Here is a 26316-nt window from a genome sequence, read left to right on the forward strand (position 1 = left end):
ACCCTGACTTTCCTTGAAGCCTCCAGGGCACGTACATAAAAAGAAGATAAAGAGGGAAGGAGAATCTGAAGAATGTACAGCAGGAAATGTCACAAAGCGTGAGCAAACTTGTTTGTTTACAGTGTTTTGCGTCTGCAAACAAAGAACATTTTCATTAGCAAAAAGAAGAATCGGGTCCAGATAATGCAGCAGGCTTGGGCTCCACCAAGCTGGAGGTTAGCTCCCCAGCCATTCATTGGTGAGTGCCAGACACTTGGCAATTTCCCACCCTTGTGTATGTTTGTGGAAGGGGTGTCAGTCCCTGGAGGAAGGCAGAAAAACTAGGAGGTTGATTCAGCCATGGCTGTTGAGCTGTGATGAGCTACAAGCCGAAGTACAATATAAGATGCCTGGCTAGTTTTCCTTTCTTTGGCTAGTTATCAGAGTGACATGTGGAGGTAACCAGTCGGTTGGCTGGTGTCTTGGTGGCAGACCAATTGGAAGGAAGAACTATTACTCTCATCCAAAGAGCCCAATAAAAGAATGAATATCAGATGTACGAAAGCCTGTTGAGCCACCAAGGAGAGGACAGGATGTCACTTCCTTAACCAGCCACAGCCCTCTGTGTATCCCTTACCTAATAAATCCATATACTGTGACTGAAATATGGGTGTCAGAGTGTTAAACTACTGGTGTGGTCTCTTGCAGCCTCCTTTGCTTCATGTGGAATATATTAAACCACCAGTTAGATTTAAGCCAGCTAACTCTGCTGTATTAACTCACTTCTCCCTCTAGAGAAATGGGAAGGAAGTCTTAATGTCACCCATGGAAAACTAGCTATTTATTTATTTATTTATCCTAGTGATATGAGTCCCATCACTGGAGGGACTGAAGAATGAATAGCACTCAGGTGCTGGAAATAGGTTCATAGGGTACATGGGGCTCTCTCTTACACCAGGAAATGGTCTAGTGCAGTGAAGAAGAAGAAGAAGAAGAAGAAGAAGAAGAAGAAGAAGAAGAAGAAGAAGAAGAAGAGGAGGAGGAGTAGTTTGGATTTGATATCCCGCCTTTCACTCCCTTTAAGGAGTCTCAAAGCGGCTAACATTCTCCTTTCCCTTCCTCCCCCACAACAAACACTCTGTGAGGTGAGTAGGGCTGAGAGACTTCAGAGAAATGTGACTGGCCCAAGGTCACCCAGCAGCTGCATGTGGAGGAGCGGAGACGCGAACCCGGTTCCCCAGATTATGAGACTACCGCTCTTAACCACTACACCACACTGGCTCTCAACCACCACAGTGGTTCGCAACCTTTTTTTTGGCCTTGCCCCACCTAGGTAAAGGTAAAGGGACCCCTGACCATTAGGTCCAGTCGTGACTGACTCTGGGGTTGTGGCGCTCATCTCACTTTATTGGCCGAGGGAGCCGGCGTACAGCTTCTGGGCCATGTGGCCAGCATGACTAAGCTGCTTCTGGCGAACCAGAGCAGCGCACGGAAATGCCATTTACCTTCCCGCCGGAGCGGTTCCTATTTATCTACTTGCACTTTGATGTGCTTTTGAACTGCTAGGTTGGCAGGAGCAGGGACCGAGCAACGGGAGCTCACCCCGTCACAGGGATTCGAACTGCCGACCTTCTGATCGGCAAGTCCTAGGCTTGGTGGTTTAACCCACAGCGCCACCTGTGTCCCCATGCCCCACCTAAGCACCTCTAAAGTCCTGACCCCCCCCCCCGTGACATATAATTCTTATTATTCAAAAAAACAACTCTTCACATGGAGGAAGCCTAAAAGGCCATTAACTTGGTCTAACTCATTCTTGAATTGCCCTCCTTAAAAATCAAATTGCCCCCCTATGGAGTGTGTGCCCCACATTGGGAACCACGGGTCTAGTGGTTGAACTTCATTGGACTTCAGATCTGGGCAGCCTGGATTCAAATCTCTGCTGAGTCCGAAAGCTTAGGTGATGCTGGGCCATTCACATTCTTCTAATCTAATTTATCTCATAGGTTGTTTTGAGGGAGAAATGGTTGGGAGGATGCGTGTCATGAGTAAAGGGATGGTATAAAAAATGTAATACTTATTTTAGGATTATAGTGCTTGGAGAAGGATACACAGGGCTGGGCGATATATTGATATATCGTCCATAACTGGTTTGAAGTCCATCTCATGGTATTGGTTTCATAATTTTTGACCTGGCAATATATTGCAAATTATGGTGTGGGTGTGCTATGCAAAAATCACAATGTGGGAACAACCGTGAAGCCAGCCAATGTTTCTCTCGATTCCTGCAGCCCCTGTTAACTCTGCTGGCTCAGCTCTCTCCAGCCTCCTGCGTAGGGCAGCGAATCACAAGAGCAGGGGCCGGCAAAAATCAAGATGCAGGGGAAACCCTGAAACCAGCCAGCATCACTACATAGCTCCATCCTTATATCAGACGTCACAGTGTATCGGTATATCATGATGTTTAGCTGGTGATATATTGTGATGTTGAAAACCAGATATCACCCTGCCCTGTTAGGCATTTTTCACTCTTTAACCTTGCGTCTTTCCTAGAACCTTGACAGACAGAAATTAAACAGGCAAAGCTTTCTCATCTCTTCATCTACATGTCAGAATATGCTTCCTTTAGGAATGGAGTAGTGTTCCACATCTCGCCAGAACTTGGACTAGAATTCTAGTGCTCCCCCCTGGGGAAAACCGCTCAGTCGGAGCAAATGGCAAGAGGGTTTCCGGCAGATTGTTGCCTGTTCCAATTTAGAGCTAAAGAGCGGGTTTTCCCTGGGGAGGGAGTGGTTCAAGCAGAAATCTGCTCAGACCCATGGCTTCTGGGCATGGGAGAAGTGGAAGTGTGTGAGAGCTTTTAATTTCCATTTTAGAAAAGAGTTATTAAAGCTTCATACAGCAGCTATTGTTGCTGTAAAAATATTTGACATTGCTACCCAATACATACGAATAATATGTGTTTAGTCCCAGGGTAGATTTCAAGCAAAAGTATTTTAAACCACAAACATTGTTTAGAGTAGGAAACTCTTTTCTGTTTTCCATTCTGTGTTGTTGGATCTCCCCCCCCCCGCCCCCTTTCAGCCTCTCACTGCAAGATTCAAGATAATAGCTGACCTGCATGTGAGGCAGACTTGAATGTGTGTCTGTGTGCCTTGCAATCCAGACTTGCTAATTTTGGCTCTTGGCAACCCTATGGGAATTTAGAACAATTTCTGGGGTTTATTGGAATGCGAACGAGATCTCTTGCAGTGTCTCACTATGAGTCAGGTAAGTTGGCTCGGGAGAATTTGATTTGCAAAATGGTCTATGGCAAAATAGCCTTCAACCTTTCCAGACCCAGAACCGAAACATAGCTTTGGGGCCCCATTTCTTAATCTTTAACCATATATTACCATGATGGTGGGACGCGGGTGGCGCTGTGGGTTAAACCACAGTGCCTAGGACTTGCCGATCAGAAGGTCGGCAGTTCAAATCCCCGCGACGGGGTGAGCTCCCACTGCTCGGTCCCTGCTCCTGCCAACCTAGCAGTTCGAAAGCACACCAAAAAGTGCAAGTAGATAAATAGGTACCGCTCCGGCGGGAAGGTAAACGGCGTTTCCGTGCGCTGCTCTGGTTCGCCAGAAGCGGCTTAGTCATGCTGGCCACATGACCCGGAAGCTCTACGCCGGCTCCTTCGGCCAATAAAGCGAGATGAGCGCCGCAACCCCAGAGTCGGCCACGACTGGACCTAATGGTCAGGGGTCCCTTTACCTTTACCATGATGGTAGTTCTCAAGTTGCAGCCCACCTCACGACTCACCAGTTGAAGACGAGTGACATTGAGATGGTTTACTCGCTGCTGCTTTGAGATAATTTTATGGTTTCATTATGCTCTGTTATGTACTTGGCAGTGTGATTTGTGAACTGCCCCAGGTTTTTGAAATTAAGAGTGGTATATGAATGAATTTAATAAATGAGTACAGAATGAATGCTCTATAAGTGCATAGATCATCAGATGAAGGAATGTGCCCCTTGGAATAACAGTACCTATTTTATACAGCCACAGAAAATATTCTTCTTCTTTTTCCTTCTGACAACTTTGTGTGAACTGCTGACGGGGCTAAACCTTTGCCGTAGCACCATCCTGTTGGAATGTGCTTTCACACTGAAGTAAAAAGCAAGAACCCAAATTCAGAGAGATAAGTTGACATCTGATGGGAGGGCATTCCACAGGGCGGGCGTGACTACCGAGAAGGCCCTCTGCCTGGTTCCCTGTAACATCACTTCTCGCAGTGAGGGAACCACCAGAAGGCCCTTGGAGCTGGACCTCAGTGTCCGGGCTGAACAATGGGGGTGGAGAAGCTCCTTTGGGTATACAGGGTGTAGGTTGTTTAAGATCAACGCCAACACTTTGAATTGTGCTGCCTTGAAGTCTGTATATATAACGACTGTTGCAGTTACCTTTAGCTCTCATGGATATTGGTAGGAGGGCATAAGACAGCCTTGAAATTGTGCAAGTGGGAATTAGCTTCCAAGGAAGCATTGATTTCCTCTTCCTGTTTTTCAAGAACTTTATGTGGGGCAGGGGGGAAAAGACTTCTGCTGCATACACATTGCAGGGAACACAGTTGGGACGCTGAACTCAAACGTTTTGTCAGTCCTTAAAGGATCTGTGTTAAGCTTTCGCTTCCTTTGGGGGGGGGGCTCCCATTAGAAGAATCTGTACTTAGACCAAGGCCACATTCATTTTAGTGGAGGATACATTCAGAAAGATTATGGTATAATCTCATCTTTCCTTTTCAACACATGTGCACCATATGTCCTTGTGCACGGCTCCTATGGCAAGTAGCATTCCTGAATGCCTCTAGTCGCATGGAAGTGTCTTGCAGAGCTAGTTTCCATTCTGCACGGCTGAGAGAATTGCCTGCTCAGTTTTTGTTGCATAATTGCTGGTCTGGTTCCGAAATCCATTGGCTAATAACTGTCTTCAAGCTCAGCCGTGGTTTGAATGCTCTTCTGAGACAGAAGCATGATGCACAAATCTGCCCAGGTGTGATCTGAACTCTTGCTTGTGTCAGCGGTGCCATCCATTGAAGCAACTAGGATCATGGCAGACGCCACTTTGAGCAACATCTAGTCAGCAGTGGACTGTGAGCAAGTCCTGTAATCAAAGGGAGAAATTTGATATACAGTGGTACCTCGGGTTAAGAACTTAATTTGTTCTGGAGGTCTGTTCTTAACCTGAAACTGTTCTTAACTTTAGCTAACGGGGCCTCCCGCTGCCGCTGCGTGATTTCTGTTCTCATCCTGAAGCAAAGTTCTTAACCCGAGGTACTATTTCTGGGTTAGCGGAGTCTGTAACCTGAAGCGTCTGTAACCCGAGGTACCACTTTAGTTGAAAGTTCAAGGTGAACCTGCCCAATTTGAATCTTCCAAAACAATACAATAACCCAGTGCTATTTTTTCTAGAAAAAGTGGTGCCAGAACTCACCACGAATGCCTCCTTTCTCCTCTTATCATGGCAATGGTACCCACCTGAGAGGTGCTGGAACTGAGTTCCAGCTGAAAAAAGATCTGCAATAACCAAAACACAGTGTCCCTTGAAAACTTCTCTGATTTTTGTCCTGCAGCTCTCTACCCAAGTAATGTGTACAAAAATGTGTGTGCTGTTGCAAAAGGGTGCATACAAATGCACAGGTTAGCGAAAACAACATTAAAATGCATTGTATCGGGCAGAATTGCTTTGCAAAAAATATGTTAGGTGCAATTGCATACAAAAGTGTATGTATTTGGAGAAATTCACACTGAAATGCTGGTGATTTTTCATGAGGACAATTGATGTGGAAATGTGGGGAAGTGAACTTCAAAAAGACTGGAGAAATTAGAAACTGAGAATAACTAAAATTGACAGATTCACCCATCGCCACTGTTATCACAACTACCAGGCCTTCCACTCACTGCTCTTGCCTCAGGGCGGGCAACTGAAAGGTGAGGCAAGCTAGCATTTCTCAAAGAGCCACATTTTCCGCTGGGATCTCCAGCTGCTGACCCCTCATTTAAATGAGTAGAGTAGATCTTTTAGGCATAGGCAAACTTGTTAGATTATAGACAATTGATTGCAATCCTGAGGTGTGTGCATGCACCAAACCTGATTGCACACCCAATCTTTCTCGTGCACAGCACCTTTTGATGCTGACCGTCAATCCTCTTTTATATTTATCGAGGCTTCAACAAGGGTGGAAGCTGCTGTATGTATATAAAAAAAGCCTTGAGGAAGCTCTGAAGAGAAACTATTTTTAAATTTTCTACCGGCTTTCAAAAGGAAAGAAAAGCATCATCTCCTGTCTTCAATTAACTCTGTTAATGATTCCCAGAGCCTTACAGTATGTGTGGTGGTATTTAATTAAATCAGAGGAGACATGATTTGAACAAGACTTTAGTTTCACTTTGAAAGTTATTAAATAAACTGATATGGTTTTGTTCCACTAAGGTTCCTGGGAGCATCCGGCTAAATTTTAATCGTGAGCAGCTAGTCAAATAGTGGCCCTCCCAAAAAAAAACCTGAGGATAATAACTAGATATTTAAAAAAGATGGTATGTAAGATCATATCTAGCAGCTTTAAACCCGGCACCCATCTGAACAGAGTGTACAACTTTTGCCCAACTAAATGAAGTTAACAATCATCTCACAGAGGCCCGTTTTGTGTGTTAGGTTGCAATCCCAAACATGTCTACTCAGAAGTAGGTCCCATTGAATTCAGTGGGGCTTACTCCCAGAGAAGTGGGGTTGAGACTGAAGCCTTAGGTGCTTGCTGACATTCCATTGACAAAAGAGTGGCTGGATATTGAATGGGCAGGGCTGGTGATTCTAGAAGGTTCTGCAATGATCATTCCACTGCCTAGTACTGTACAGTAGTTTCCATACTGTGCTTAAGGAAATTTTTTCACCTTGAACAGGCAGCTGAGGGACTCTCCTTGCATCTGCGATGCAATCCCATATGCACCACAGAAAATTTTGCATGCATTCTAGTCATAATATTGTGGCAGGTAGAGAGTAGCTAGCCTGTCTTTCTTTGTTTGACTTTTCCTACGGCATCTAGTCTGTTTCACCCTTGTGTACAAGGCAAGAGAGAGGCCTGGTTAACATCCTATACCCTGTTAAATGTATTTGTGGGAGGGGGTACTGGTTTGCATTGTCCCTGTTTTTATTATGTATTTTGTGTTGTTCATCTGGAATTTCAAGTTGTGAGGTCTGTGGATGAAGGGAGATATACAAATTTAAACAACAACACAGTTTATTTCCAAGCACTTTAATTTTACCATTCATCTCCAAACCCAAGGTCTCCAGCTGTTATGTTAAGGATATTTTAAGAAGAAGGGCTTTTGTTCTACCTGTGAAGGCAAAGTGACTACGTACAGTATAGTGCTTTTTTCTGGGGGGACGCAGGGGTATGCATACCCCTAAACATTTTGTGAATCTAAGTTTGGCCTCATTGAGGAGCAGTATTTCAATATGAGTAGGAAAATGAGAGTACCCCTAAACATTTTTTTAGAAAAAAAGCACTGACTACCTCTATTCAAGTAGCAGAATCAGCAAACCTTACGAGTTTTGCAAAGGGTGCAAAATTGACTTGGCAATTCATTCCACTCCATGAAGAGTGGGCTTTGGTTTCGCATGGTGAAATGCTCCTATTATTTTTAGATCTGCTCATTTTTTATCCTTTAATAACAATCATGCTATCAAAATGTCTTTATAGAAGCAACATGTTGTCAGAAACAAAGGACATTTCTCTGATAAAACTCAGACACCAGAATCCTTTCCCTTCTGTGTAAAATTGGTATATTTTTGGTGTGTGGGAACATCTTAAGAAAAACAGACAAATGTATCCACCCAAACAGACTGTGGTATTTATGCTGGAGCTCTCGGTGCAGATCTGTTTCATATGTACTTAGGTTGGCAGAGTTGATCCTGACCTGGTTAATGAGGCTGGAACTAGACGTTAGGGCAGATGCATGAAGGCTCTTGCCAAGAACAGCAGTCCTGTGTCTCATTCTTCTCTCCTTGGTAACATCAAGCAATGCAAAATTTATCAATTTCATTTTTATCCCTCCCAAGAAGGTCAGTGCAGTGCAAGGATGGGCAAATATGTCAACCTGCCACTATTTTACTTTCACTGGAGTGATGATGCGCCAGGCTATGGAGATGGGTGGAACTGCCGGTTTCAGTTTCTCTTTAATTCTCATTTTCCTAATCTTAACATTTGGCTCTTCTCATTTCCACATCCATTTGCAATTTACTACTACTACTACTACTACTACTACTACTATTATTTTAAAGGATGCATTGACATTTATCAGCATTTTGGTGCAAATTTCTCCGAACATACACATTTTTGTATGCAATCTTTCCTAATATGAACATTTATGCAAAGCATTTTCCCAGGATATAAGGCATTTTGGATGTTACTTTCACTATCATATGCATTTATCTGCACACTTTACTCTAGTACCTACGGGACTGACTCTCCTGGTATGTCCCATGGAGGACCTTACGGTCTTCAAACAAAAACATCTTGGAGGTCCCAGGCCACAGAGAGGTTAGGCTGGCCTCAACCAGAGCCAGGGCTTTTTCGGCTGTGGCTTTGATCTGGTGGAACGCTGTGTCACAAGAGACCAGTGCCCTGTGGGTCTTGACATCTTTCTGCAGGGCCTCCAAGACAGAGCTGTTCCACCAGGCCTTTGGCCAGGGCACAGCCTGACTCCCTCCTTTGGCAATCCTCACAGAACTCTAGCCCAATGGTTGCCATTAATCTGATTTGAATTGATTTTATAATGAAATTATTTTAGAATGTTGTATCATTTTACTGTTGTTAGCTGCTCTGAGCCCGGCTTCGGCTGGGGAGGGCGGGATAAAAATAAAATTTTATTATTATTGTTATTACTAGTACAGTGGTACCTCAGTTTTTGAACGTCTCTGTTGATGAACGTTTCGGTTTTCAAACATCATAAACCCGGAAGTAAATGCTTCGGTTTTTGAACAAGCCTCAGAAGTTGAACATGCCATGCGGCTTCCGTATTGAGGTTTCCATTTTGAGGCTTCCATTTTGAGTTTTTGGTTTTAGAATGTTTCGGAATTCAAACGGTCTTCTGGAATGGATTGTGTTCAAAAACCAAGGTACCACTGTATACCTATTTTTGTATGCATTACTTTGCTGGAGGACAACATTGCAAAATTTGTAGAAGGGTGAATTTTGAAGGATGGCAGTGTTTTGATTTGTGTCAGAAAAGATGAATTCAGTAAATTTGCCTTTGAATGCGAGCTTAATTGAATTTTCTCCCCATTGTCAACATAGCGTACACAATTCTCTTCCCTAACCCATTTTATCAACCCTGTTAAGTAAGCTAGGCTCAGAGGGAGCAGCTGGCCCAAGATCACCCATGGAGCTTCATTACTGAACAGAGATTTGAACCCGACACCCTTGTCCATCCTTCCTTCCTCCTTTGAACTGTAACTTGCATGAGCCCTAGCCAGCATGTCCAATGGTCGAGGTAATGGGAGTTGTAGTCCAATAACCTATGGAGAGCAATAGGTTGGAGAAAGCTGCTCCAGTCACCATACCATGCTAGACTTTGATGTGTGTGTCGTGATGTCTGCACGTGCATGCAGTGCAGTGGAGTGTCATATTGCACATTTTGAAACACAAGGCATTAGAGGGAGGAGAGTCAGAGAGTCAGGGCTGTTGTCTTCAAAACCACCATGTACCGTATTTTTTGCTCTGTAAGACTCGTTTTTTTCCCTCCTAAAAAGTAAGGGGAAATGTGTGTGCATCTTATGGAGCGAATGCCGGCTGCGCAGCTATCCCAGAAGCCAGAACAGCAAATGGGATTGCTGCTTTCACTGCGTAGCGATCCCTCTTGCTGTTCTGGCTTCTGAGATTCATAATTTTTTTCCTTCTTGTTTTCCTCCTCCAAAAACTAGGTGCGTCTTGTGGTCTGGTGTGTCTTATAGAGCAAAAAATACGGTATCTGCTGAAGCGTCTGCTTCCAGTTTGAGGGTGCAACTAGCCAAGTGTGATTGCATCATGACTGCCGTTTTGTTTATTATTTGTTTGCATATGAATATGCCAAATTGCTTTTTTCCTACACTGCATTTAGTGTGAGTTATAGTGTAAAATGCAAACTGAAGATAAAATTCCTATCAACACTAAAGCGAAGCACGGCATTAGACACGATCCAGCCAAGTCAAACACTTTTTAAGTCCCATTAATTTCGCTGACAGAGTTAAACGTTATTTTAAATTTCTCTCAGTGAGAAGCATTTGAACTTTAAAAGTGCTTAATTTGGACTGGATTGTTCCCATAATAGACAGCAGCAGCAAAAACACTTTAAAAAAATCCAGCTGCCAGAAGATTCAAAATGCCACAGCAGCTAAAAATAACCCAAGAGAGAAAGCTTTTTAAAAAATAAAATAAAAGCAAAACAGTACACAGGTCTGTTGGCTGGGAGCTTTGTCACATAGATGCCACTTGTAAAAAAAATAAAAATAAAGGCTTGCCAGTATGACCTAACACTGTCTGCTTCCAGGTGAAGTCTATATCGAAGCACCAATTGCCCTAATTTGCTTTCACAAAAATTGCATGGAGGTCATACTACTTCTCTCTCAATATTGTGCACTCTCAGCTGGAGTTTTCTTTCACTTTTCTTATTGCATAAAGTCTTTTTCTTCTTCTTGAGTGGATTTATTGTGCAAGGGCTCTGCTTAGATATTGCTTTTTTATTGCAGTGTATCCACTTCCTTTGTGGGATATGAAGGTACATTCTTACTGCGCAAAGGGAAATGTATTTGTGTTGAGAGTCGGTGTGCAGTGGTGGTGAAGAGTGTTGGGCCTCAAATCCCCGCTCAGCCATCAAGTTCACTGGGTGACCTTGGGCCAGCCACTATCCCTTATCCCTCAACCTAACCTACCCCACAGGGTGGTTGAGATGGTGGAGAACCATGTCCCACCTTGAGCTCCTTGGAGGAAAGGTACGATAGAAATGTAGTAATGAATAAACAAATGTTTACATAAGACACCTGGAGACCTTTTAGGTAACAAGTGACTAATCAGTTTAAAGAATAATAAAAATATACCTGCACCCAAACATGGGAGAGATTTGTGCAAACTGTGACAGTCTGGAAGCTCCCTGGAAAAAAATATACAGTGGACGCTCAGGTTGCGAACGTGATCCATGCGGGAGGCACGTTCGCAACCCGCAGCGCTGCGTCTGCACACGTGCGGGTCGCAATTCGGTACTTCTGTGCATGTGCAAAGCGCAATTTAGTGCTTCTGTGCATGCGCAAGCGCCAGAACCCGGAAGTAACCCATTCCGGTACTTCTGTGTTCAGCGCGGTGCGCAACCCAAAAACACGCAACCTGAAGCATCTGTAACCCGAGGTGTGACTGTATTTCAAGGCAGATTCTGTTCCCCTCCTAAATATACCAATCATTTGCTTATTTCGAATACTTAAGGAAATCATAGAATCATAAGGCTGGAAGGGGCCCTGAGGATAATCTATTCCAACCCCCTGCCATGCAGGGATTAATCCTGCAACACTGGACATCATCAGCACCATGCAACCAACTGAGCTTTCCAGGCTGCATCAAAGAAGCATTGTTATATCACCGTAGCCCTGAGAAGCTGTCAAAGATTAGAGAAGATCATCAGAATAAAATCATGCTCAAACCTAATAAAGGAGCAGAAATGACGCGGTGTCCATATGGAACCAGCGTTATGCAGGCAGCTCTTCCTGCTGTTTCCTGGTGTCGTAGACTGAGAAGCCAAGCAGCTGGGTCCTGCTGAACCATACATTTATCGTGTTGTGATGCCACTTCAAACAGTGATGGTTTCCCCAAAGAATTATTGGAGGCTGTGTTTTGTTAACGGTGCTGAGAGTTGTTAGGCAATCCCTATTCCCCTCCCAGAGCTACGGTTCCCAGAGTTTCCTGTGAAGAGGGGTTGACTGTTAAACCACTCTGGGAATTGTAGCTCTGGGAGTGGTGTTGGGGTTTTCTAATAGCATCCATAACAAACTCTGCTTCCATCAGCCCTAGCTAGCATGGCCAGGAATAATGAAATAATGAAGCCAAGTTACAGAGAACCAGGCAGAGGGCCTTCTCGGTAGTGGCACCAGCCCTGTGGAACGCCCTCCCACCAGATGTCAAAGAGAACAACTACCAGACTTTTAGAAGACATCCGAAGGCAGCCCTGTTTAGGGAAGCTTTTGATGTTTGATGCATTACTGTATTTTAATATTTTATTGAAAGCTGCCCACAACATCTGGAGTTCCACAACATCTGGAGGGCCACCGGTTCCCCATCCTTTCCACCACATGGGATCTGGACATGTAAGCTACAGTATTTCTTGAGGGATGCTTCAAGCCGCCGCTCATTGTAATAAGCTTTGATTTCACCCGACAGCTTCCACTTAATGATTTTAAAACCAGTATCTCTATGCTGTGTTGATATAGCTCTGGTAAAGGAGTGTGGCTCTATAGGACATTGTTGGAAGCCTTCTAAATTAACTGGCCTCCAGACATGACAAGGAGATCATTGTTCTAGGCTTTGTATAATGTACCCCACCACCAACGGCACAGCAGTAAAAACAACTCAAGGAAACACTCGGATGGAAATAGCCTTCCTTTCTATCACAGATTTATAAAATATTATGTTCCTTTGTTGCTGGATTTTGCATCACTTTGTGGACTGCCGACATGGAAGTTGGTCCTAGGAAATGTGGTTTTCTAATCAAGTTTCAGTTTGCAGTGAGAGAGGGAGCCGATATCATATCTTGCTACTCCTTTCTTATAAAGGAGAGCTGCCAGAAGGCAAAAAATATGGAAAACTCCATTTTCTGAACTCTCTAGTGGAATGCTGTTCTGATAGAACAGGGCTCCATTATGTTCTATGAGACTATTATGTTTTGGAAGAAGGGAGAGTTTAAAAAAAAATTATAATAACAGGTACGTAGACTGTTCACGTGAAACCTATCTAGATATTTCTTCAGGGGTTTAACAACTGTTAATGTCCTAAACATTGTGTACCAGTAACTGAGCGAAAGCCTGCACTTTGGATTAAATTCCACTTTGCCCTTCAGATTTTAGTTGCATTCAACATTTATAAGTCACTTTGCCAATAAAACCACCCGAAGCTGCATACAGGGAGTTAACACTATTCAGCAACAATCTTAAAATTGAGACTTCGAACCAATAAAAGCAGCAACCATAAGTATCGTATTTTTTGCTCTATAAGACTCACTTTTTCCCTCCTAAAAAGCAAGAGGAAATGTGTGTGCGTCTTATGGAGCGAATGCAGGCTGCGCAGCTATCCCAGAAGCCAGAACAGCAAGAGGGATTGCTGCTTTCACTGTGCAGCAATCCCTCTTGTTGTTCTGGCTTCTGAGATTCAGAATATATTTTTTTTCTTGTTTTCCTCCTCCAAAAACTAGGTGCGTCTTATGGTCTGGTGCGTCTTATAGAGTGAAAAATACGGTAAATACCTGGTAATCTGTTCCAAGGCAGTAAACAAAGCTCATGGGCTGTGATTTTTTTACTTGATGGCTTCAACTTTACATTTTCAAACAGTGACCAAGCTGCACTGATATATCTCCACTAAAGGAGATGCATCCATTTTTGACCTGGTGGTGGAAGGCAGGGAACAAGGAAGCCTACTTCCTTGTTATGGGCTTTCACAGGGCAATCTTTTGAGGAATTGGGGCCAGCACTAAAAAAGCCGTGTTCCATACTTTTGGCAGATTTCCCTTTATACACTGAAAGGCACATGGAGCAGACCGCCTCTAGATACCCCAAGAGACTAGGGTGGTTGATTTGGAATACAAGCATGGAGATACTTATGTAGTCTTCCTTTCTAGGAATCCCTCCCTCAATCTAGCTTAGACACACAGGCTACTAACCTCTAGTGAAAACATTGCCCCCGACTGGTCAGTCTTGTTGAGGAGGGAGAGAGCCAGTCTTCCTGTGTTTCTGTGCTGTCTGTGGAACAAAGGGTTTCCCTTCCTCAGAGCAAGCATGACTAAATGACATATGGAGAGATCTACCCCTGCTTCTATCAAATCTGCTTATTTGCCTGCCAAGAATTCTCTATGGTCTGTGCCTCTTACCATCTATGCCTTCTGTGCATTGCAGGGGGTTGGACTAGATTGCTCTAGGGGTCCCTTCCAACCTTACTATTCTGCTTCTATACCAGGCAAGGCTGGTCAGTAGCATGTACAGTGGTACCTCGGGTTACATATGCTTCAGGTTACAGACTCCACTAACCCAGAAATAGTACCTCGGGTTAAGAACTTTGCTTCAGGGTGAGAACAGAAATCGTGCTCCGACGGCACAGCAGCAGGAGGAGGCCCCATTAGCTAAAGTAGTGCTTCAGGTTAAGAACAGTTTCAGGTTAAGAACAGACCTCCAGAACGAATTAAGTACTTAACCAGAGGTACCACTGTAGTTCTATTTCTCTCCCTCCACAATGCAAGTAGCAATAAGGTGTTTTTTTCCCCGTTTTGCTGATCAGCTCTCCATAGCAATATTTCCTTTAAAAAAGGGAAACTCTGGTGTTCTATTCAGAGATCTCCCATATAGCATGCAGTTTAGCTCACAAATTAAATGGGATTATAATGGGATTGTAATTGCCACTGAACCTCAAATTGCTTCCAATTGCTTTGAATATGCAGGTGTTTTCCCTTGCTGTTGCTCCTGCTGCCTATTCCCTGTTTAATTAACCAGATAAGAATCTGCCGCTCCTTGCAATACCCAGAATTAAAGGGCTAAAGAAAGCTCTCTTAAAAAAGAAAGCATTTGAATGGGACTCAATACAGAAGGCTGGGTTAGCAATGTACGTTATAAAGGCAGAGTTCCTGTGTATTCTGCAACAGCAACAAAAAGTTGTGACAATCTTGACTTTCCCAGGTAGTGAAGAGTTAATATTATTATTTAAACAATGAGCAGATGTTAATGTCATTATGCTGGATTTTTTAACAACAAACACATTTCTTTTTCCTGCACAGTGCCAATAGCTTTGTGAAGCCTTTGGCAGATAAGGCTGTTTTCTGAGAAGTGGTACATGGCTGGAGTTTGTGTGTTTGTTGCAGAAGCTGGCATCTCTGAAATAAGGCAGTTGTATTTGTATCTCTTTCCCCCTTCCATCTTCAGTGTAAAGTTCAACGGAGGATAAATACCATGTTTACCAGGAGGTGAAAATAACAACTTTTTCTTTAAAAACAACACGTTTATCTAGTAAGCTACGATATTTGAGATTCCTGGCACTTTGCATCTTTTCCTCTCCAACAGACCCTGTGAAAGCATGTGGGGACTGAGTTCGAATTCAGACGTGAAATGTCGTTAAACACATGTTCATTTGGAGAAATTGTTGAAGGAGAAATGGTGCTACAGAAGTGCAAATAAATGCCAATGAAAGCAAAAGTTTCCCTTTTACATCAGCCAGCTTTCAGGTTTTAAAAATAAATTAAAGCCATTTAGCAATATTCAGTGTGAAAATCTTGTCCTGATCCAGAGAGAGTGACTGGTGCTCAGATCCCCCTGTTTAGACTTTGAGTTGCGCATGCAAAAAAAGGTGAGGCTTTTATGCTATTCCCTTTCCTGAATTCCTCCATGTAATACCAGGGTTACTGGCACAGTTCCCATCTCTGGAGCGAGGCTTCATATACAGTGTGAAACAGATGCTTGATGCTATCAGCTGCCCCTCATTGCTGAAGGTAAAGCCAGGAGATTAAATCTAGGCCCGCCCTCCCCTTTTGGAAGGTGATTGGTTCTGCCACCTTTGACGCTGCCAAACATTTGTTGGGTGGACATACATGCTGCCTGCTAATACATGCAGAAAGAGTTCCCATTTCGTTTTTAAAGAGGAAACACAGCTTGCATGTGTATGAAATCAAGACACAGTCTCTGCCGTATTTTGTACTGTGGCCTGACATTATGTTGCATAACTACTATTGCAGATAATTTGCTGAGCGTGCCGACTCTTATTGACACTGGTGGAACATACCCAACCCAATAGCTTCCTTAGAAGCTTAGAAAGGCAAAAGGGGCCATTCCCTCAAACAGGACAAGACTCTGAGTTCAAGAGACCACATTGGCTGCAATTCCTGGAAGACCTGCTCTTCCCCTTGCAGGTCATTTCCCCCAGACCTGGGAGGGTGGAGCCTGGACTGACTCCAGCTACAAAAACTGGAGTTGATTAACAGATTCTGGGGCTGGGGTATTTAGTGGATTTTGTTGGTGGGTAGTTGTTGCTGGTTTTTTAACATATATTTTAGATCTTATTATGATCTATGTAGAAATTATTCAGTTTGATTGTGTACTCTTTGATATTTCATTGTTTATGACTACTTTTGTTATGTTTGTAATTATGTGATTTTTGTTTCATGTTGTAAGCTGCCTTGAGCATGTTTTGAACTACAGAAAAGCAGGAGACAAATGAAATGATGTACATATGTAAGTTCTGTATGTCACCGTAAAGAACTATGGCAAGATCCCTTGGGGCAAAATTATATTTAAGTTGTAACTTAGCTCCTGGAAAAATCCTCATTTCCATAAAGGGTCAAACTGGACATGCCAACAAAGAGGTGCTCAGATGTGAACTTTTGGGCTTGTAAAATCAGTTTCACATGAGTGATGAGCTTTCAAATTCTAATAATAATTATTTATTATTTATACCCCGACCATCTGGCTGGGTTTCCACAGCTGCTCTGGGCAACTTCCAACAAAGATTAAAAATGCATTTAAACATCAGTCATTAAAAACTTCCCTAAACAGGGCTGCCTTCAGATGTATTCTAAAAGTCAGATAGTTGTTTATCTCTTTGACATCTGATGGGAGGGCGTTCCACAGGGCGGGTGCCACCACCGAGAAGGCCCTCTGCCTGGTTCCCTGTAACTTGGCTTCTTGCATGAGGGAATTGCCAGAAGGTCCTTGGCGTTGGATCTCAGTGTCCGGGCAGAACGATGGGGGTGGAGACACTCCTTCAGGTATACTGGGCCAAGGCCATTTATTCTAAATTCTTCTGGAGTTCAGATCAAAATCAGAGCTAGAAAGGTATTCCTGACACTTACTGAAGGGGCATAGCAGGAGTAGAGAATCTTCTTTGCATACTGAAGGTGCCCCCAGCATCTTCATGTAGGCTTGGGAATGTTCCCTAAAACTGGGTGGGATTCAACTGAAATGCAGTGGTTCCCAATTAGCCAAATGCTGAACACCCCTGAACAGCCTGGTGCAAGGACTTAAAGTTTGTGGAACGAGGCTTCCCCCCTCCTCTGTCCGCCACTCACAGGCTCCCTTGCCCCCAAACTCGGCTCTTTGGGGGGTAGGGAGAACCCAGAGGGTGAAGAAGGGAGCATTGCTCTGTTTGGCAAAACAAAATGCTTGCCTTGACATAACTATCGCCTTGGTGCAACATAAAATTAGGCAAAATTGCATGCAAAATATTAGCAGACATGTATTGGTGAATTTCCATGAGGGTTATAAAAAAGAAGAAGAAAAACTCCTGCAAACTGATACAGAAATGTGGGAAAATGAACTTGAGACTGGAAAAGGAGAGACTGAAATTGACAGATTTGCTTATCCCTAATTCAATCTATAACCATGCATAACTGAAAAAAGTATCTTACACATCTGGTGAAGTATTCTGTGTCCCACAAAAGCTCCTTTTACGAGAAAAAAATTGTTTTTAAGATGCCACGGGCCTTGTGCTTCTGCGTGTTTGCTGTTCAGACAGGCTTTTGACCTGAAGCCCTGCTGTTAACACACATGCTGGTTTACCTGGAATGCGGCTCCTGCTGCAAGCAGGGCATCTGCAAGTAAACAAACACCTTTGCATTGTGTTTCACGTCCCAGCAGCTCAGTGCTCGCTGCAGGCAAACCCAAACCGAAGAAAACTCTATGCAGCAGACCGGTATCTGCTTACCGGTGACATCACAGCGGAGCAGCTGGGAGAAACCTGTAGAATCCTTTCCAGTGTTTGCAAAAGAATGGGCCTGAGCTTTGCAAACGGGGCTCTATTAGAGAGAATGCAGTAAAGGTAGTGCTGGGGGTGGGGGCAGCTTGGGATCATGTGATCACAGTGCAGAGGGGACTAAGTGGTTGGAGGATTCGGGCTAGAGAGTCAGTAGAACAGAGGGCACAATCGGAGCTGCCATATAATACACCAAAGGGTCGTTCCAGAGCAGTTAGCTGACAAGGGAGGGAGCGAAAGCAGCCAATATCTTCTCTGGCTGCCTGAAGGCAAGAGGAATATTTTTGCTGCCTCCTTCCACACCCCTGCTCATTCCTTCAGCTGCTCCCTCCGAGGCTGTCAGCCGGCAAAGCACCATTCTCTAATCCCTGCGTTCCAGGGATGATCAGCGGAGCCTGTTGCAGGAGAAACCTATCAGGTCTTTCCATGTGAGTTCCTAATTTTTGATGCTGTGTGTGTGTGGAGGGGGAGAGTTTCTAACTTTTCAGTTTGTGGGGTTTTCCTCGTGAAGTTGGAGAAAAATTGGCTCTGATGGTTCAAAGAAGCAGAATAGGTTGCAACATGTTGGGAGAGCTATGAGCCAGTGCTTTCAATTGTCTTATTCCATCCCTGCCCCCCTTCGCCCTTTTTTGCTGTAGTTTGCTTTCTTGTAAAAATGGCCACAACTCTGTATGCATTCAGAAAAGATCTAGCAATCAAATTTCAAATGAAAATTGGCTGCTTAGTTGTTATGGAAGTCGCTTTCGTCTATGTCTAATTTGGAGGCTTCTTAATCTCCAGGTAAATACTAGACACTGATTAACTCAAGGGGCATAGAAAGTGATGTGGTATCTGATAGTATGATTTTGAGAGAGGAGTTGTATCATTGCACTGCATGTTTTAATTGCTGCGTTACACACACACACACACACACACACACACACCCGTTAAAGTCTTGAGAACAGGCATTGTGTCCCAGTCTGCTATTGGCAAAGTGCTCTTTCGATTTTAGAAATTTGCAGAAATGTTATATGGGGGTATTAATCAGGGTAGAGCAGACTCTAGCAATCAAACCAAAACTGGGGGTAGTTTAGAAAGCCTGTTTTCATGATGACAACAATGTGACCTACATGACTGCAGAGAGGTGAACATTGTATCCCTTAAACATTCAGAAATAACCAAACCCTCAAAGGATCCAAATGTGTCAGTTTTAGTTACAATGGTTATTTATTTATCATTTACAGTGGTACCTCAGGTTAAGTACTTAATTCATTCCGGAGGTCCGTTCTTAACCTGAAACTGTTCTTAACCTGAAGCACCACTTTAGCTAATGGGGCCTCCTGCTGCTGCCGCACCGCCGGAGCACAATTTCTGTTCTCATCCTGAAGCTAAGTTCTTAACCTGAAGCACTATTTCTGGGTTAGCTAAGTCTGTAACTTGAAGCGTATGTAACCTGAAGCGTATGTAACCTGAGGTAACCATATTTGTATACTGCTGTATCATAAAAATATATCACAGCGGCTTATGGCGGTTTGCATAAAGCCAGACAATAAAATCACAAAAGTTAAAAACAAGTTTATAGAAAAAAAAAACCCTAAAAACAAACAACATTAGGCCATTGTGGGAAATGTACTCTTAATTGCACACTCAGGCCTGGTGGAATAGAAGAATTTTCAGCAGGCCTTTAAAAGTTGGCACAGAAAAGTGCCCATGGAATCTCTAGTGGCAGGGTGTTCCAGAGGACTGGGCCGATAACACTAAAAGCCCCATTTCTTAGTTTTTTAATTCACGGTGGATTTTATGGCATGATTCATAATATGAAAACCTGCAGAGGTAATTATACGATTTCCCTGCAAAAGGAGACTTGACAAGATTACATACATTGAATCTGGATAAATTGATGCAGATATTTCTTCCAGCTGAATGAGATGAGTGGGAAACGACGATGGCACCACGTAGACAGTTAACCACAGGGGCTCATTTTTGTCTTGCTGAAGTCAGCTCAATTTGGCGTTTCCACATAATTCTGTGATTCTTCCAGCGTATCTCCAACTATCAGCTCAACCCTTCCCACTCATTCATCACTCAGCTTTGTCAGAAGGTGACACATGCTCATATCATGACTGAGGGTCACCAGGCTGCCTGACTCAGAGCCTGCCAGTGTTTCTCCCCTGTTAAAGGGATAAAGGCTCAAACAGGTATCTAGACAGTGACTTTGTTATCACACGGAAACTGGACTCGGGCAGCAGACAGAAAACGAAGTAAATATTAAACATTCCTTCGATACTTACATGTCCCACAACATTGCACCAACGAGCTTCACAAGTTACTCAACCTTTTGTGAATCACAGGTAATAAAAAACTTACTCAAGCGAGTCAGATTTGCAGCAGGACCTAGTAGACTCAGTGGCTCCAAATCCCTGACAGATTGAGTGAATCCAACCAAATTCCTCAATTCTGGATACTTAGATTCATATCAAACTGCTGGGGTTTTTTATTTTGTTTTGTTTTAACAGAGCAGAAGTCAGCTGAAGCTGCTGTGTCAAGCAAAGGTTATGTATGCAACAAGTCAACTTGGTACTGCAACATATAAAATTATAACCTGATATTAAATGCAAAAACGCATATATGGCAGATTTGGCCTTTCTGTGTGAGAACTGAGCCCAAAATGGCCCCAGGAATGGGTTCTTTGGGATCTCTTTTTAGTATGTAACGGGACTTGCAGAAAATAAAAATACAAAATAAAGTTTCAGGGTAGAGTGCTCTACCATGCCTACTTTTGGGATGTTCCATTCCATTTCTCATTCAAGATGGTTTTCTGCTTTCCACCCAGCAGTCAGCCAGCATGATGTAGTCACTGGGCATGCTCAGACTTCAGTGGGGGTCTTGGCCCCCACCCCTTAGGGGTTTTCTACTACTGCAGACCTTGGGGTTCTCTCCCCAGTCTGCTGATACCCCCCCTTGATATGCATGGATGGTGCCATCTAGGCTGCCTAATAATTGACCCTCTACATGCATTTGCTATTAAAATATAGGATAATATACAACATTCATCTGGTGATTTTGAGTGCTTTTAGCACCTCACTTACATTGCGTTTTCACAACAGTTCTGTACGGTGGTCATTATTATTATTATCCCTATACAGTAGTACCTTGGGTTACAGACGCTTCAGGTTACAGACTCCGCTAACCCAGAAATAGTACCTCAGGTTAAGAACTTTGCTTCAGGATGAGAACAGAAATCGGCGCAGCAGGAGGAGGAGGCCCCATTAGCTAAAGTGGTGCTTCAGGTTAAGAACAGTTTCAGGTTAAGAACGGACCTCCAGAACGAATTAAGTACTTAACCCAAGGTACCACTGTATTTCTGAATGTTTAAGGGATACAATGTTCACCTTTCTGCAGTCATGTGGGTTACATTGTTATCATCATGCAAACAGGCTTCAGGGCCATTATTATTATTGTCCCTATATGGTACCTCAGGTTACAGACGCTTCAGGTTACAGATGCTTCAGATTACGGACTCCGCTAACCCAGAAATAGTACCTCAAGTTAAGAACTTTGCTTCAGGATGAGAACAGAAATTGTGTGACGGCTGTGGCAGCAGCGGGAGGCCCCATTAGCTAAGTGGTGCTTCAGGTTAAGAACAGTTTCAGGTTAAGAAGGGACCTCCGGAATGAATTAAGTTCTTAACCCGAGGTCCCACTGTAATTAGAGATGGAGGGCTGAGGATAAGCACAATGGCTTCTTGAATGTGCTGTAGTAGTTAGTTTTGCTTGGACTGGGGAGAACCAGGTGGATAATCCAGGAAGCTCACGGAGTCCTTGGGCCGCTCACTGTCTCTCAGATCTGGCCTACCTCACAGGGTTGCCATGAGGACAAAACAGAGGTGGGTGGGAACAGGACTTTGTGCAGCAGCCTGAGTTCCTTCGAGGAAAGGAATAAGAAATGCAATGTTGCCTACTGAGCAGAGGCAGCAATACACTGCATAGCCCTTACTGGGGAATAGCAGCAGGGCAGGGTTCCCCCCCCCAATGCCCTGTTTATGGGACTCCCACAGACGTCTGGACGGCTGGTGTGGAAAAGAAGATCGGGGCCAGAGTCAAAATTCTGGGATCCCACAGGGGTCTTCTTATGTCCTTAGAGAAAAGATAAATTAGAGGCGACATGGCAGAAGTGTACAAAAAAGTATGAATGGGAAGTGGATAGAGAACCTCTTTCCTCCCTCTCCCATTAGGCCAGAACTCGTGGCCATCGAAGCAGAAGGTTGGAGGGTGGAAAGCACCCATTTAAACTGTGGAACTCACTGCCACAGGAGGCAGGGATGGCCCTCGACTTGGATGGCTTTGAAAAACAATTGAACGGTTCCTGGGAGGATAAGGCTACTACCCTTGATCTCCGCGTTCTGCCACTGCCGTTGGAGGCAGAAGGGGAGGGTTGCTGTTGTGCTCAGGACCTGTTTGCAGGTTTCCTGTCCTCACAGCATCTGGTTGGTTGCGGTGAGGGCAGGATGATGGAGTCAATGGGGCTTTGGTCTGATCCAGCAGCGCTGTTTCTAAGTTCTTAGAAATGAGTATTGAACGGGGGACTTCTGAGCGCTAAAATGCAGCCTCTTAACCATCATTTGCATTAACTCTCACTACAGCATATTATTAGCAGTAGTATTTGTTAAATACTCCCCATTCTTCCCAAATGAGTTTACTGATAGCTATATCTCTACAAACAGAACAAGCTAGTTTGTCACCACTGCCTTTGTAGCCAGAGGGCTCTCAGTACAATGAATGAAAACTATTTCCATTCAGGTAGATATATTTGTGTATGTGCCGCTTTGCACTGGTCTCTCTAGAGGTTTATCTCTCTCCTGATTGAAAAAATAATATTTCCATACAGAAGTGTTTGGTTGTGTGTGTACGCGCTTTGCATTCGTGTGTTTGTGCGTTCCTAGTTTTCCACCACTGTGAAAAATATTTTCTCATTTTAAAGGTGTTGTTTTCCCTCACCTACTACCTAGCTTTTTCCATGCCATTTTTGGATGTTTCCCCCCCAATCCAATTGGCTCTCAAAAGGATGGAGTTTCATAGACCTAGACTTTGCCTACGTTTCTTGTGTATTCAGGAGTAAGACATCCCCAAAAGTAAAAGTGAAGGTGTAACTGTGGTTTCTTTAAATATATATATAAAATTGGCTTTTAAATGGGTTCCAAGTGTCTTTTCATCAAAATTTCTTTCACAGTAGTAATCAGTTCACTCATGAGAGTTCTACCGTCTTTGGAAGGAATGGAGGGATAGAAATTTGGCAAATACATACGCACAAGGGTTTTACAATGCATCAAGGAAGGCAAAACCTGCAGAGCCGGGAAAATTCCTTCCCGGCTCCGAATATGGCAACCCTTACAAACCGTAGCAAAGCCCACAAAACATCCTGGAAGGAAAGGTTTAGGACACCAACACAAAGGCAATAACGAGCAGCGGGTGGGTGATGCTCCCGGCAGAATGTACTGCCGAGAGCAGCGCCAGCCCCGTTATATAGGCTGGGAGCGGACCTGAATGAAGACTGCCGCACTCAGGTCCACTCCCCAAGCCCCGCCCCCCAGGCCGCCACGGATTGGAGGATATTTCAAATCAGGTCTGGCGGGAACCTGTGATGCTCCGCAGTGGCGGGGAATGAAGCAAATGGCTGCCACACGACAGGTCACAACCACCGCCCACCCTGAACTGGTAAGGGGTGATTTCTGTGATAATTGAATATTGATCCTTCTGGATACTTTGGTCGCATTTACTTTGGCTTTCAAAGAATCCTGGCTTAGTGTTGAATTGGTTTAAAGCAACGCCCAGCCAGCGTATAAGCAAGCTGACCTCAAGCTACGTGTAATGAATTTAATACAGTTTAGTCCATTAAATGAGAGGTGCAGGGTTCAAACTTGCCTGAGCACCAACTAAGAGTTTGCTTCCTTGGTAATCAGGCAAATGCACTCTGTATGTACTGAGAGGCACGCTGTATTTTACGTGTTACAGGATGCAGAGCTGAGTCCTTGCTAAAATTATCAACAAGATAAGATTACTCTCTTTTAAAAAACGCAAAATCTTTCTTTTTTTAATTGGTCGCAAATTCTGATGCAGTTGTGCAAACCCAAGTGAACTCCCAGGCTTTTATTTCTTCCCTGTTCTTTTAATTTCCAATGTGTGCTTTATTTTATTTTGCTTTTTTATTGCTGATGTGCAGCGTATGTTTGCAAAGTAAACTTTAGGGCCCAGAGGTTGATAACCGAGATTGTCCTAATAAGGGCAAATAAAAAATGCACAGCTTTTATTGGCGAGGTCAAAGAAATGAGGCAGTGCATATATTAACTCCCTCTCTCACTGAGGAGGATATGGTGTGGTTTGGCCTGCGCAGCGGTGGTTTGGCTTAGCTGGTCACGAGTCAGTTTGTTCCACTGTTGAAATCCCTTGTAGAGTCGATGGTCACGACATTATAGCCTTCCTTCCTTCCTTCCTTCCCTCCCTCCCTTCATTATATTTTATGTATCTGCTCAATGAGTCACTCACCGGTGCAGTGAACAAAGCTGAAATACCTGGAGCCAGAAGATGCTGCCAGAAAAACTGTTGTCCCACTGTGAATTGGGGGCTCCTCCCCATTTATTGAGCATTCACCATGATTTGCTTGCACAAAGCTTACCTGGACTTTATTGAGGATGAGCGGGGAAGCTATATGACAATGATAATTCATCCTCTATCTGCCCTGATTTGCTTACGTGATGCTTACACACCACAGATCCATTATATCCTCACAAACAACCCTGCGAGGTAGGTTAGGCTGAGAGAGAGTGACTAGCCCACCCAAGGTGATCCAGTGAGATCCGTGGTTGATTGGGGATTTGAACCAGGATCTCCCCAGTCCTTCTTTCAAACCACAGCACCACACTGATAATGTGCCTGTTTTCACAGAAGTAGAGGTGTGTGCTGTGAAGGTAAGCACTATCGGCGCATAATGCTCTCCCCCGTTCATTTTTGATGTGCAGAAAGTTACTTTTACACATCATTACTGAGTGGTGTGCAGATCCACATCTTCAGCTGAAGCAAGGCCTAGGTTTGTGCCTCGGTACAGCATCTTAAAAAGCAGAGACATCACCTTGCCAACAAAGGTCCGTATAGTTAAAGCTATGGTTTTCCCAGTAGTGATGTATGGAAGTAAGAGCTGGACCATAAAGAAGGCTGAATTGATGCTTTTGAATTATGGTGCTGGAGGAGACTCTTGAGAGTCCCATGGACTGCAAGAAGATCAGACCTATCCATTCTTAAGGAAATCAGCCCTGAGTGCTCACTGGAAGGACAGATCCTGAAGCTGAGGCTCCAAGACGTTGGCCACCTCATGAGAAGAGAAGACTCCCTGGAAAAGACCCTGATGTTGGGAAAGATGGAGGGCACAAGGAGAAGGGGACGACAGAGGATGAGATGGTGGGACAGTGTTCTGGAAGCTACCAACATGAGTTTGACCAAACTGCGGGAGGCAGTGGAAGACAGGAGTGCCTGGCGTGCTCTGGTCCATAGGGTCACGAAGAGTTGGACACGACTAAATGACTAAACAACAGCAACAACAACAACAACTAGCATATCTTAACCATCATCCAGGTCCCTTTGCATTTTTCATTCCTCTGTTTCTCCTTTTCCTCTGGAGTTTTGTGCACTGCTGAAATTCAGTGCCACAGTGGAATGCAAGCTGGGAGATTTTTTTAATAAATAGATAAGGGGTGTGCATAGGGCCCTTCCATCTGTGCTTTTCAGAAGCCACCCTGCTTTTAAGGCAAGGATGTGCCCCACCAGATATTGTTGGATTCCCATCAGTCCTGACCATGCTCTCTGAGGCTGACGGGAGTTCGAAGCCTAACAGCATCAGGCTCCTGCTTCTGTCTTTGAAAGTTAGGGCAGTTCTGGTCTGTGGCTCCTCTTTGCTGCTATTCTGTTGATCTCTGTCAACTGGACTTCTTCTGACCATCCTCTACCCCCTGCCCTTTCCCTCAGTGCTTCCTCCTGGAAAGGAGCTGGAATGTGAGGGAAAGTTTTCAGATGGGTGTCACGGCAGAAAGGGAACACAAAACAAAAATGTATTCCGCTTATTTTTGGTGCTTTGAAAGTGCCCGTCAGTAGCACAGGAAGGAGGAGGCGGGTGTTTCAAGAGTGCCAAGTGGAACAAAACAGACGGCGAAGAATCTTCCCTGTCTGCTGCAGCACTTGCAGTGAAGAAACAATACCACATTCTTTCAGCGCTATCTCCTCCTTTTTGTCACTGGGATGTATCGGTGGGGATCTATGGAGCATGTTTATTTGGCTTGGTTTCCCAGAAGTGAAGACTCAACGGTTCTAGTTTTA

At 44.1% G+C, this 26316-nt stretch overlaps 1 protein-coding gene and 1 long non-coding RNA gene across 13 annotated transcripts in view; one reads left to right on the forward strand and one right to left on the reverse strand.

Annotated features, from left to right (window-relative positions):
• CALD1 (caldesmon 1) overlaps positions 1–26316 on the forward strand; it is a 182673-nt gene that overhangs the window by 112868 nt on the left and 43489 nt on the right. Inside the window, exon 1 of one of the 12 annotated variants that reach the window (XM_053407369.1) lies at positions 18129–18402. The exons of the other annotated variants lie outside the window; for them this stretch is intronic. Within the exon in view, the coding sequence (XP_053263344.1) occupies positions 18356–18402 (47 nt within the window). The 5' untranslated portion in view covers positions 18129–18355. Of the gene's footprint in view, positions 1–18128; positions 18403–26316 lie in introns of those variants that run through there. 12 annotated transcript variants of the gene reach the window in all.
• On the reverse strand, positions 4684–17981 carry LOC128422831 (uncharacterized). Its single transcript, XR_008332602.1, has 2 exons — positions 17782–17981; positions 4684–5118 (listed from the first exon to the last, which is right to left on the reverse strand). It is a non-coding gene; the product is annotated as an uncharacterized LOC128422831 (long non-coding RNA).

Source organism: Podarcis raffonei, chromosome 10 (genome assembly GCF_027172205.1).
Source record: "Podarcis raffonei isolate rPodRaf1 chromosome 10, rPodRaf1.pri, whole genome shotgun sequence".
Lineage (NCBI taxonomy): Eukaryota > Metazoa > Chordata > Lepidosauria > Squamata > Lacertidae > Podarcis > Podarcis raffonei.